Raw genomic sequence first — 14,883 nt, forward strand, 5'->3', positions numbered from 1 at the left:
GTAGAGCATCATTATACTTACTTAATTCTCCCTACTTTGATTACTGAGGATTTTATGTCAAGTGCCACCTCATGCTTTCATAATAATTCTGAAATAGTATCGTGCATCAAAAGGAACGTTCAGTCTTATACAAATCTGATGGTTTATCAATGGCTAGGCATAATTCTTGAATAATGTTTGCTTATTTCACTTACATGCCATAAATTTACTTCATTGCATGTGTTTCAGAAATGGTACAACCGGTAATGTTAGTTCATGGTGGTGCAGGAGACATTCCTGATAATAGAGTGCAGCAGAAAATAGATGGTGTGTGCAGAGCAGCCAAGAAGGGATATGCAGTTCTTACAAGTGGAGGCTCGGTTATTGATGCTGTGCAGGCAGCTGTTCAAGTTATGGAGGATGATGAAGCATTTAATGCTGGTAAATTTTTAGTTTATACACGAAAATTGTACCATACTCTAGGATCTGATTTCTAACATCATTGTGATGAAAAAAGCTCATATGAGTCATCTAAAATCAAGCTGCACTTTATCCAAAAATCTGATTTGTCAGAAAAGACCAAAAACTAGTGCAGTTAGACTCCACATGGTGATTTTACTACTAAATTTAATGCATATAAATTCCAGTTTGACTTCAAACGAGTAGTTTATCACATTCCCAGAAAAATTCTGCACTAAAACATACCTTTATTCCATATTTTATAATTGGAGAAAGTGCAGTTTCATTCTAGGCAACTCATATAAACATATGTCATAATTTTAAAAATTAAGTGAGTTATACCCTCCTGAATGTCATAAACATGAAAATTATGAAAGTTTAAGCATTTAAATTATTTACGAGAATGCTACTGAGTGTATTATAAATTCATTAAAGAACATTCATATTATTACTCACCTGAAAAATCTGTATTAAACTCGGTTTTCAAAGAAGTCGCCTGACTATGAACTGCGCTCACCGGATTCCGTAACTTCTGTTGTTCAGATGCTAGGTAGATATCTTGTACCAGTGCTACATTATCTGTAACCTTGACCCCTGATGTCACGAGATTTTGTGTCGTTGGTATCAGCTGTACTGTAACACACACAGCTCCAGACGTCCAGACAGAAGTTCAGAAGGATGCGTGTTATGGAAGGAAGAACTGTGATTTTATCCAAAACTGTTCAATGATGTCAGGAATCAGGTCCTAGAGTATGGCACAATTTTCGTGGATCACCCTACTGTATTATTAATAGAGATGGAATTATAACAATCTTTCTGAAAAGACTGTTTGTGGTGGTTGGGTTTACAGATTCAATCTGTTTTGAAATTAAATCAGATTCCATTAACAGTTGTAATAATTACTGACTTGATTCCAATGTGTAAGTATAGAAAATATCTAGACTATATTTGTTACATAGGCCAAGTCATACCCAAGGAACCAGCACTACTCTCTGGCAAGCAGATCGTCTCTCACAGATAATGTTCTTTTCGACTCTCAGCACTACAGTCTGGCAAGTGATCTATCTTTTCTGTAACTGTGAATTACTTATTTAAGGAAATGGAGAGAATCTTTCCTAAATTACAGAGCAGTTACTCAAAATGTCCTCCATTATGTTGTGTATATATATATATATATATATATGAACATCGGACGGATTGCAGTGCCATGAGATGACAAGAATGTTTCTTCCTGCCAGACTGCAGTGTAGAAAAACTGCAGGAGTGCTTGTCCCTTAGATTTGACTTATTCTGTATTATTATTATTGTTATTATTATTATTATTATTATTATTATTATTATTATTATTATTATTATTATTATTATTATTATTATTATTATTAGTTCTTTAAAGTTTTGGTAGCATCAAAGAATTGAGAGTATCAATATTTCATCATCTTTGTAATGTGAAATTGTATCCAGAAACCTTATTAATTAGGGATCGAAGTTTAGTTTTACTCTGAAAATACACCCGACACAAAAATATAAATTAGGCTATAATTAGTCGAATTCCATTTTGTTTTATGTAATACTAGGGCATATCTATTTTTTAAACTTTTAAGTTCTAAATGTAGGGTGCTAAAAAGTTGTGACTTGACATGGGTATTCAAAAACTATTTTGATTTTTTCAATATTATATGGTCTTGCTCGGTAATATAACTGCATGAAAAATATTTTTTTACTTATCAAATTTCCAATAATTTATAATTACTGCTATTTAAAACTCCTTATGAAAAAAAAAGTGTGAAATTGCCTAAAAATCATTGAAACTGATTACCAAGTACTTGCAGATCTATTTTATAATAATATAATTTTTCTTACTTGGTTTTATATGTTGAATAATTTCCATCATTTTTAAGAAATTACTTCTGTCAATGCTACAGTGGCATCTAAAAAAAGATCAAGACTGGGGACTACTACTTAGAGATCAAAGTGATGAGTTACTTCCCTCTGAGCTCCCAACTCTGCGAGATATCCTGAGATACGAGCTACTACTAAGAGAACAAAGTCATCAGTCATCCTTCTTCAGACTGACCTAAATAGAATAAATGATTGGGCAATAGCCAACAAAATGAAAATAAATTCTCTAAAGAGCAAAGCCATCAGCTTTACAAGGAAAAGAAATAAAACAGTCGCATCGTATACGTTAGGGGGTGAAACCATTCCGGAAATTAACAAATGTAATTACCTCGGAATAACATTTAGCGATCTCGGCTGGGGGGAACACGTTGCAGACACAGCGGGAAAAGCAAGGAGAGCGTTACACTTTGTGATGAGGGTACTAAGAAAAGGCTCTGATAAATCCAAAGAGATTGCATATATTTTTTTTAATTTTAGTAGGTTATTTTACGACGCTTTATCAACATCTTAGGTTATTTAGCGTCTGAATGAGATGAAGGTGATAATGCCGGTGAAATGAGTCCGGGGTCCAACACCGAAAGTTACCCACCATTTGCTCATATTGGGTTGAGGGAAAACCCCGGAAAAACCTCAACCAGGTAACTTGCCCCGACCGGGAATCGAACCCGGGCCACCTGGTTTCGCAGCTAGATGCGCTAACCGTGGACGATTGCATATAAATCACTAGTATGTCCAGTAATGGAATATGGTGCTGCATGTTGGGATCCTTACAGACTAGAACATATTAAGACTCCTGCGGGACAAAATTCCAGCACATCCGGCGACGCTGATATAACCTCTGCAGTTGCGAGCGTCATTAAATAAAACATAACATTTAACATATGGAAAAGATTAAAAAATGGGCTCTCAAGTGTTGTCGGAAAAATTCACCATCAAAATGGGACACACTCACGGACAGGAGAACGCGAATTCGATTATGCGCACTGTTCAAAACATACAGAGGTGAGCCTGCCTGGAGAGAAATAAAAAATAGGTTGCAGCCGCCAAATTACTCTTCAAGGAATAACCACTCTTATAAATTGAGGGAAAGAAGACAGAGGACGGACACTGGAAAGTTTTCTTTTCTCAATCGTACTATCAGGGACTGGAATGCTTTACCTGCAGACTTACTAAAGGCTTTACCAACAACCAAAAATGTATTTAAAAATAGGCTTAAGGACTTTCCTAATAGACGATAATTATACGCAGTATTTAAAGGGTGTAATTGATATTTTGTTATTGAAGTGTACTATCAGTGAAGAATTATGTTGTGTCAGTGAAGTGTGTTGTGTAAGTGAAACGTGTTCCTGTCAGTGAAGCTTTATAGTTTATAGTGGCAGTGCAAAGTATTTGAACAGTGAAATGTTTTTGAAGTGTTAGTGAAATCAGGATAGAATCAGTGAAATGTGTCGTAGTTCCAGTGCAGTGAGTGAGTTGACAGCGAAATGAGTGTAGTGTTGAAAGGTACTTGTGCAGGTATGAACATATCATACTCGTGGGTTTTAGTTCGAACTTAGGTTTAAAGTACAAATTAGATTTACTTTAAATGTTATTTTAACTTAGGATGTTCCCTGTCATTATTATTATTATTATTATTATTATTATTATTATTATTATTATTATTATTAATTATTGCTAGTATTAATTATTAGTATTATTATTAATTGTATTTTTTTATTAATTGTGTTTATTATTGTCATTATTGAGTGTAATTAGTTACCACTGCCACCGGGTATATACCCATTGCAGTGTGAATAAATACATACACATACATACATCAGGTTGTCCAAAACTACCCAGCAACCAATATCGAGTTACCTCTGCAACACTTGATGTGAAGATTTTGTCAAATGACAGATGGACAGATGATATTGGCAAGATGCTAGACAGTGCAACAGAATCTGAAATTAATGCTTCATTCTTCAAACTCTCAATTGTAGAACCTCTTATTACCATTGAGTGACAGTATTATAAAGAATCTAATGATCAAGCATATGGGTATTGGATCATACAGACCATAAGGAAAGGGAAAATTCCTACGTTCCTGGTCCTTCTTGAAATGGGTTCAGTGAGCCATTTAATGTGGTTAATAACAGCGAACAGGTTTTGTCGCATAAGGGTTGCAATACATGGTCTGAAATTCAAAATCACTGAACAACTTAAGACTGATAGTGGAATTCATCATTGATATCTGACTTGTTAAAACTGAGCAAGAAACAGCTCTCCTAGACAGTCGGATTCCTTGCAGGACATTGTGTCCTCAATAAGAATCTGCACAGGATGGGATGTAAAATTAACCCATCTCATATTCATTGTTCACAGGGAGATGAGTCTGTAGCTCATCTGTTATGTGACTGCTCTCATCTTTGGAAAACACTTTCCAAAGCTTGATGAGCTATCAACTGTCTCAGTCCATAGTTTCATTTAGTTCATGAAGAACATCAAACTATTGGATTGATAGGGTATTATGATGGGGAAGTGCAATAGATATTGTGGCAACCATGTGGAAGATTCTCATTGCCTCGGAAGTCTACTCGCGGGACGTGGGGGCTCGGGCTTTGGCGGATGCTGAAGCACGGCGCGGCAAGGGGGAGCTATGGGCCCGGTGCAGAGTGGAGGGGACGGACGTAAGGGGAAACTTCTGGAAAGAGATTGTTCCCGAAGATCAAAGGTTCGAGAACGTGTGATTTAGTAAATAAAAGTGCGAGTAGCCTTCGAAGTTTAGTTAGATAGCTGCGAGAAAGCTAGTTAGCGGAGTGGATCTGAGTTCGAGGTGCAGTGAACTTGAGTAACTGTGGCAGCATCCAGGCGAGTGTGGTGTATCCGGAAGTCTTGGGTTCGAAGTGCAGTGAACTGCATCTGAAAGTCTTTGGTTCGAAGTGCAGTGAACTGTTATCTGGAAGGCTTGGGGTTCGATGTACCGTGAACTTGAATGAGTGAGCTAGGAGAACTAGCCAAGGTGAATGAACTGTGTTCCGAGAATTGACAGTTTTGTTTTGTAAATAGTGCTTTGTGAACATTAATTGAACTTAGAAGTACATTGTTGTGCTGTGGAATGCAATAACGACTACTGTGTTGCTGTGTTGAGTGGAATACCCATTGTTGATGAGTCTGTGGTTATTGACCGTAATAATTACTTTCCAATATAATTTGTAGGATAATTAGTAACTATGATATGATAAGGATATATTTATATACAAAAACTAATTATTAAATGTTTAAATATTTTTTTGCCATTTTCAAAGGCTGGATTATAAAGTTTATTGTATTTACTTTTAAGTATTGTTTAAGGATAATGTTTACTTATATAATGATACGATTTATGTTCAAAAATAAAATGTTAATCTTTGTTATTATTATTATTATTAATATTATTATTATTATTATTATTATTATTATTATTATTATTATTATTATTATTATTGGTTTCTGCAGGTAAATTAAACTTTTATTTTTTTCACTGAGAGCCAATTAAGTGATCTTTAATGGAATGTAAATTTACCAAGCTGAATATTGTCCAGTATAAAAAAAATAATAGCACATTTGAATTCCTCATACTCAAACACATATTTTTAAAACCCATGATTGTAGAAATTTAAAAAATTGAATTTCGCCCTCTTAAATGACACACCCTCATGTAATACAGAAATTATACAATCTTACTTCTTTTTATCATTTCTTGATATAAATTGGTTGGTAATATAAAGGATTTATTCTTGCACACTAGCATAAGTGCTGCTACTGCATTTAATGATCTGAACACTACACTACACACTTATAAATTTATTCTCACAAGTACTCTTATTCAACTATCACTTGTAAATAATTTCAGATTGCTACTACTCGGTATACTCGTATTATGTATTTTGGGTGCATGATTGTTTATTTTAACAGTTGACGTTAATAACTTTTACTTTATTACTTTTTTAAGGATATGGGTCTGTTTTGAACGAAGATGGTGAAGTCGAAATGGATGCAATTGTCATGGAAGGGAGAGATCTTAAAACTGGTGAGTTCATATTTTTATCTGGATTTCTTTGCTACATTTTAACCAAAATAGAGATGTATTTAATTTTCTTATTTTTCTGCGAATTCAGAGATGGTTTTAACTCTCATTCAGAGGTTAATGAAACTTACAATTCTGTTAGTCTTATCAGTAATAATTTTTTGCCTGGCTGTTTTTCAAGAGCTGTTCAAGCTAAGTTGAGTAGTGAGGATGTCATCTTATGGCTTCCTGACTTGCATGATTTTCTGCTAGGAACTTTCTCACATAATATGTTATTTAATCTGTAAAGAGTAACTTAATATAGAATATCATAAGCATAGGTCTGGTTCATATGCAAAAATGTATATTGCATATAATATGCTGAGATATTCTTTAACAATTATGCCCTTCTCTACAGTCAATACATACTTGTTTGTGTACATATGCATATTTCATTGTGAACGTATTTTAAATGCACCTTTCTATGTTTAAGATGGTGATTAATATTTACCCGTTCTAAGGCTTAGATTTATTAAGGAAGTGGCATTTTCTTTACAGCAACATTAGTAAATTTGGCAACCCTGTCTTTTTTCGTTCCTCGTGGGTACTAGTGATATAATAAGAATAATTCTAATTTTCGCTCTATAGAAGAGTGACAGAAGTAGATATTTCACAGGGAGAGCAGTTGCACTGTAGTACCAAAGAAGTCGAATTTGACAGCATTTTCTATCATTGATATGCATCCATTCATTCATAGTTTTCTGTCCAAACCCAGCATTCTTCAGTCTTCCTTCTTTGCGCCTTCCTCTTTCGTCTCCGCATATGATCCATATATTATCTTACTGTTGTCTTTCATCTGATATCTTCTTCTGCCCTGAACATTCAGTGCATCCTTCAGTAGGCAGTTTCTTCTTGACCAGTAACCCAGCCAATTTCTTTTTCTCTTCCTGATCAGTTTCAGCGTTATTGTTTCTTCACCCACTCGTTCTAGCACAGTTTCATTTATTATTTTGTTTGTCCATTTCACACACTCCATTCTTCTCCATATCCACATTTCAAATGCTTCGAGTAGTTTCTCTTCACTTCGTCGTAATGTCCATGTTTCTACCACACTCCACATAAAGCACTTAGTTCTTTGTCAAAAGGTCTGCAGAAGGTGCTCCTTTTCCTAAAAACTCCCTTTTCTATTGCTATCCTCCTTTTTACTCGACAAAACTAAATTCAAACAATGAACATAGAGAATGCTTTCATTAATTTCTTTGCACCTAACCTGAACACCACTGCAGTACAAGATAGTTTTCTATCAGAGACAGTTTCCAGGACAATAAATCTACAGTGGAGAAAAATTCGACTAGCTAAATATAGGCCTACATATTAAGTTGTATTCAAAACTTGCTAAAGAATGAAATATGGTACATATACAGAATACCAGGACAAGTCTTTAACAAAAAGTAGCATTTGTTACGAGCACAAGCACAAAACTTTTCTTCTTCTTCTTCTTCTTCTTCTTCTTCTTCTTCTTCTTCTTCTTCTGCTTCTGCTTCTGCTTCATCTTCTCCTCCTCCTCCTCCTCCCCTCTCCTCCTCCTCTTCCCATTATCACACAAACCAGTATTTTGTTTTTAAAAATCAGCTAAAATGAAGACTATTGTTTGTAGATGAATGTAATGGCTAATAGGCTTTTATACAAGTTTCTGACATTGTCAAACTGTTGAAGTTACATAAAAATCTTAAAATTGGAAATTAATAAATTTAAATTATAGAAAACGTTCGGAATAACAAAGATTACAATAAACTACACATTGATTGAAATTACACAAAAAATTTGAAATAAGACATTACATTCACTGAAATTATACATATTATTATTATTATTATTATTATTATTATTATTATTATTATTATTATTATTATTATTATTATTATAGTAACAATAATTATTTGGAATACATGCTTTTAGCATAAATAACCAATTACAGTTTTTGGATTATGACCTCATACAGTAGATAGAACCACTGTCTACTATATACAGTCACGAAGCTTGAGTTTTGAGGGTGCTAGAAACAATAGACTGTGACGGTACTATTTTGCATTGCCTATAATGAGGCGATATTAGCGATCCTAGTGGTGAGCAACTATCTAATGTTTGCATATTTACTACGTATTGAGCTTCATGACTGTATATACTAGACTGTGATAGAACTATGTAGAAGAGCTTTTTTACTCAAATAGTTAGAGCTTACTGAGACATATTCTTAATGCTATTCCCTTAAAAAGAAACTTCAAAATATATCAAGAAATTTACAATCACAAATTTTATTAGAATATTTGCTTTAGTGATGTCAGTCATTGCAATCTATACTTCATTTTTGTATAGTTTTGTTCTTGTGGATAACTAACAGGTGCTGTAGGTGCTATAAAAAATGTAGCCCATCCAGTAGATGTGGCACGTCTGGTAATGGAGAAGACACCTCATGTGCTTTTGGTTGGTGAAGGGGCCAAAAAATTTGCCAATGACCAAGGCATTCCTGATGTTCCGGTGGGGTATTTGGTCACCAAATTTGCTAAACAGTCTCTTGCACAAATAAAGAGCGGGAATGGAACTCCAACATCTGAACTTGGGTATGTACAGACTGTGAATATATATTGAACGTATATTTTATTAATACATAAGGTGAACGTGTTTGTGAATGTCAACCTAAAAAGATATTGGGGTACCTGACAATATTAATACTGTCTATTCACCACACTTTCCAACTGATGTGTGTTTATAGCTCAAGACGATGATGATATTGGTTATATCGAAAGGAAACTTAGATGGAACACAAAGAAAACTAATGTTATTGGAATGGAGAAAGCTCCAGAAATTGATGATTTAGACCAGTGATTCCCAAAGTGGGAGTCCTGTAAAGAACTGAGGAGGGTTGCAAGACCATTTATAAAAAAGAAATCTCCTTATTAACATAAATTTATGTTACATTTAGAAGCATTAACAGGATTGAACATAAAAAAAGTCTTAGTAATTAGTTATAAAGTAAAAAAGAATTAATGCTATAAATGTGCTTGTTTTAAGAAAGTATCTTCTTACATCCGAATTCTATATTCACAAACTTCTATTATTTTGAATTTCTCACTTTTGTTTTTATGGCAATAATAGAGTAGAAACTTATTTTCATAAATACGAATTTGCAAATACTACAAAAAAATCTAAGTTCTTTTGTAAGCTCAAGATATTCTTGCATTTTTTTGATCCAGAATTGATTTATGCTCTGCAAAAAAAAAAAAAGTATAGTTTCAACATTTCGTCAGTAGCTACATACATATTTCAGTGAATCTTTCTTTAAGGGAACCTAAAAATCCAAAACCTATTTCTTTAAGGGGTTTCACACAGTAGCAACTGCACTTTTTACAAAATATTAAATAACTTGACTACCACTTCATGTATTTTCTTCAAATTTTGCACACTTATTCTACATGATTTTAGATTCAATTTGATATATAATACATCTAGTAACCATGAATATGTTTAAAAGTTTGAATTTTTTCAAGAAAAAAATTGTCTTTTATAAAAGAACATGATTTAACCTAAATTGAGAAAATAATAGCCATTTACTATTTTTCTCTTAAATCTGAGATCATAATCTAAAGATTGATCCTCAGTGAGTATCACAGTTGACTTTATATTAAATTTATAGATTTTGAAATTTGTATTAAGAAATTTTTGTTTCTTTTTCAATGTATTTTTACTAGAAAATTGGTCATTTTTTATTCAGATTTAACCATTATGATCCAATCTTTAGAGATTATTACAAATCAATCAATCTTCTTAATGTATCCAGCTGTTTGCTGAAAACATAAAGTCCACTGTAGTATATTCAGTTGTTGTTTTTCATGAGAAATGAGGGGTATTTTGATCGGTGTTCATTATAGATGCCTGTTGCTAGTAGCCAGAGTTGGGGTGTAGTCAATATATATTGCAGAGCTGTGTCTTCAGCAACTGGTACTGATGATTTTAATTTACTTATTTTGTGGTTTATGGATGGACAGTATAGAAGAATGTGTTCTAGATCTTCATCGCGATTATTACGACACAGACAAGTAGGATTATCAAAAATGTGAAATCGGTGTAGGTACAATTGTGTGACACTATGACCTGTTCTGGCTCTTGTTAAAAATGTTTGAACGTGTCTGGGCAAGTTTTTGTACATTTCCAGGTCATTTGGTTTCTTTTGTACAGACTAAAATTTTTCCTTTGTCAGAAGAGAGCCAATTGTTGATCCATAGGTTTATAAAATGAAACTTTACTGAAGCAAAAGCACTAGATAGAGATATCACTTGAAGAAGTCTTGGTTGCAAATATGTTGCCTGTTTTGCAATATTATCGACTTTCTCGTTTCCGGGTATACCACAATGACTAGGTATCCAAATAAAATGTTATTTCCTTTTGGAGTTTTTTTAGTTTACTTAGTTTTAGTTTAATATGTACTAAACCTATACGCACATAGAATTATTCTAATTCTGAAACAACTAAGAGATTATTACAAATGACAAATGTACAAAATTTTAATGAAATCAGACAAACGGTCTTGAGATATCTGGTTTTTTGTATCAGAAAATGTAATTATTGGGAAAATGAGTCTAAAGTTGGGACATGCTTGTACTTACGTCCTGCACTAAAAAGCACCTGCTGCATATGTTGCACCCTCCCTGTCAACATATATCTGAAAATTTGGAAATATATACAGAAAAGTATACTCTATCAATTAAGACAATAAAAATTTTTTCCAATTTTTTCACAATTCTTATTGTATAAGCCTCCTAAATATTTTTTATTACATCCAGTTGAATGCAACTGTCTAAAAACGGATTCAATATCCATATTTGATGATGTAATTGTTTTGTGTTTCTTCTACTAATACTCAAAAAGCTGTTGTTTAGAATTGTCCAAACTTATTACATGTCCATAAAAATAAATTCAGTATATATTTTGTCGTATCATACAGCACGTAGCTACATTTTCTATGGGTTTTTTAATATGCTAGAATGGAATCTAGTTTCTTTTTGTCAAGTAATGTTGACCAGAAATCAAGTTTCCGTTGATTTCATCTCTGGCTGTTATTATATTATCATCCTGGCTTTGTAAACTACTATTCAAGCATTTAAGTGTTCGAAAAATATATCAGAACAGTAGGCAAGTCTAAGAAGTCAAAGAGAATTGCAAAATAGGTTTACATATTCTAATTTCTCGTCATGTATGTACTGCTACGTTAAAATCTTTGGTAGTATCTACTGTTTTGAGTAAAGTTATCGTTGTTTTCGATTTTATAGGTATTTGTATATTTCGAATGAGGTTGAGTATCAATATCATAATGGGTTCACATACTAATGTCTTATCCAAAAGTGGGTCACATCTTCTAAAAGTTTGGGAATCACTGTTTTAGACAACGAAGAAAATATAAATTTTTACTATGAAGATATTTAAGAAAGATGTTTAATAAAACTGGTTACCAAACTACTGAAATGAATAACAGAATAACTGAGGCTTCCATAACAAAAAGTGGTCGAAATTCCATATTGCAGATTAAGGAAATAATAAAAATCAGAATTGTTATATATGTGAGAATAATTATACCTATTCTTACATATGAAATGGAAATTAGGAAAATTCCACCTGAAAAAGAATAAAATACTTGCTATTGCTACGCTTTTTTTTCTTTTCAATCAGCCAGCCAGCCAAAATGTTTAAATCGAACAGGTATAGAAAATTGATGAGTTTTGATGATAAACCTGATATCTTGGTTGGTTTATATGTAGATGAGTCAGTTGATAAATTTTGTCCGGAGCATTCTCATTCAGGTACAGAGGTACAATATTTATCACGCTATAGGTGTGATGAGGGATTCTGTAGTCCCCTGATTTACTTCTTTTCTTAATTAAGAAAGTGTTACTAAGGACTTTAATTGCCATTAAAATCCATTGCCCTCTGTTAGATTTCTATCTGTGAACTTCGAGTATCTTTGGCGAGTATAACATTCATTTGATTTCCTAAATTGACTGCTTGTATTATAATTTGTTTTATTTATTTGTATCTATTTATTTGATGTATTACTAATATTGCTGTGCTATCCAACAGTGATTAGTCAATAATAGCTTAGCACAATGGTTACCACAATAATGCAACAATATTAGCAACAGTAATAATACTTACAGCAAATATTTTACAATTATGCAAATTCTAAATTTATAAAGTAAACGGGTCATATGACAGGTTGGCTGTTTTAATGCATCTGGAGACAGCAGAAAGATGTTTAAAAAACATTGTGACTTCTCATGCCTTTCATTGGAACACGAAAGCTAACATTGTTTATAGGCAAATTTTTCCAGTTTGAATATATATGTTAGTGTGATCAGTGACATCAAGAGTTTGCTAAAGGTACGTTTTCTTTGGTGCGACTATTCCGATGATTGTTCAACGATGATCGTGCAACGATAATCGTTGAGCACTATTTCTTTGTATTTTCTATGGAGCTGTTTTCCTCAGAGCGACTGCCGCGACTCTAGAAAATACAAAGAAATAATCATTGAATGATCATCGCAATAGTCGCACCGAGGAAAACGTACCTTAAGACTGCGTTAACAAGTTTTGCAGAATGGTATTATAGGCCTAACTCAATTTTCAAATGTATGCTTCTACCGAATGCATGATTGTGGATCTTGGTAACACAATCTATAATGAAGGCAGTATGGTTACTCTTATCTATTACAATCGATTGTTGTTGTTGTTTTATTATTATTATTATTATTATTATTATTATTATTATTATCATCATCATCATCATCATTCACTATTATTTTTAGAGGTGTGGGAACAGTGGGTGCAGTTGCTGTAGATACTGACGGACATCTTGCTGTAGCAACCTCAACAGGTGGCACAAGTGGAAAAATGGTTGGTCGTGTAGGAGATACACCTTTGCCAGGTAGTATATATATGCAGAATTTTGTCAAGGGGGGGGGGCTTATTTTTACATTATCGGTATTTTACATTTTGTATATTACTATTGCTGCTGCTGGTGCTGCTGCCGCTGCTCCTATCAAATGCACAATAAGTTAAATGAATGTTTCACAATGAGAACTCAAACTAACAAAAGGATGAATACCACTCTTAAAATGAGTTCCAAATCGACAATGCACAATATTTAGCATCTGCACTGCAATACGTTTCACAAGAAGTTAAGTATCATATTGTGTCAGCTTCATTTTATTACAAGGTTGGTAGTAGGCGGTAGATCTCTCTATAATAAAGATAGCATTGTTATAATTCGAACATGCCGCAGTACCAAGCACAGGGATTATATTGAAGGAGGGATAGGAGGACTATGCCTTATATCAATGTAGATTTTGTTACTATGATGGTGAAAAATTAGAGATAGAAAAACAGTTAATGGATAAAAAGATATTCAAATCTAAATATTTTTTTTTAGTTCAAAAAGGGAGGGGGGAGGTTCAAACCCGGTAATTCCTCCCCTCCTTGCGTACGCCTCTGTGTGTATATATATGCATCTATAGTTGCATTTTGCGTTGTTCACACTTTCTCTGAGACTGACACTATAAATACTTTTGTCTAACTTCAAAAAAAACTTTTAGCATTAGATGAAATGTAACATTTACAATACATTTCTGTATTATTGTGAAAGTACATTATTAGTCATGCTTATTAAGTCCACTAACAGCTTATAAGTCGAATTGACGTGGCTTTTAAAACTAAAGAAGGAAACTTGTAATATCCTTTTGTTTAGAATTGCTACTGTTTTCCCTAACTGTAAGGCGAGTGTCAGGTAACACCATGGCGAATCATTGACACCTCGCCATAGACCATCTCACTATCACCAATTTCATCAGTACTAAATAACCTAATATTTGATACAGCATCGTTAAATAAGCGATTAAAAAAAGACACATAGACTAAAATGTGAATGAATGATAAAGCTATGATGTTCCATGTTGGGCAAAGGCCTCCTGTGCTAGGGATAGGGTGGCTTATGGGTACTCACTTGGTGAGCCAATCCAGGTGAGTTGACATAGTTGCTGTAGATATTGTCATGGAATGGTTATTAACTTTACCTAGTCTTAGCACTTTGTCCTTTGGTTATTTTATCCACTTTCCACTTTTTACTAATACTAGCACTTTCACAATCACTGAGTTTACTATTTACAATATTTTTAACATTGATGTTTCGTACTTACAATGCATTTTCTTAGTTCTTTCCAACTGAAATTATACAAAGATAATTTTATTGGGAATAACAATGATTATAATGAATCATGAATTGGATGAGATTGAAATTAATATACCTCTTGTTAGAGTTGTTACTAAGGGGATTTTTGTTGAATTGTTGGTCATTAGAGAAGAGAGGATTTCCTCTATAAATGGGGTATGAACCCATTAGCTTAGACTCAAAATATACAAAATAACTGAAACTACAGTGAAATCTCGATACAATGATACCGCATGGATCAGAAAAA

At 33.4% G+C, this 14,883-nt stretch overlaps 1 protein-coding gene across 14 annotated transcripts in view; it reads left to right on the forward strand.

The window, feature by feature from the left end:
* The window catches only part of LOC138706382 (isoaspartyl peptidase/L-asparaginase-like), a 54,766-nt gene that overhangs the window by 34,487 nt on the left and 5,396 nt on the right, over positions 1–14,883 (forward strand). For all 14 annotated transcript variants that reach the window (XM_069835605.1, XM_069835598.1, XM_069835593.1 and 11 more), the window contains 4 exons: positions 229–420; positions 6,308–6,385; positions 8,763–8,982; positions 13,219–13,337. In XM_069835605.1, the coding sequence (XP_069691706.1) occupies positions 231–420; positions 6,308–6,385; positions 8,763–8,982; positions 13,219–13,337 (607 nt within the window). In that variant the 5' untranslated portion in view covers positions 229–230. The remainder of the gene's footprint in view (positions 1–228; positions 421–6,307; positions 6,386–8,762; positions 8,983–13,218; positions 13,338–14,883) is intronic.

The sequence above is a fragment of the Periplaneta americana genome, chromosome 9 (genome assembly GCF_040183065.1).
Source record: "Periplaneta americana isolate PAMFEO1 chromosome 9, P.americana_PAMFEO1_priV1, whole genome shotgun sequence".
NCBI classification, from domain to species: Eukaryota; Metazoa; Arthropoda; class Insecta; order Blattodea; family Blattidae; genus Periplaneta; species Periplaneta americana.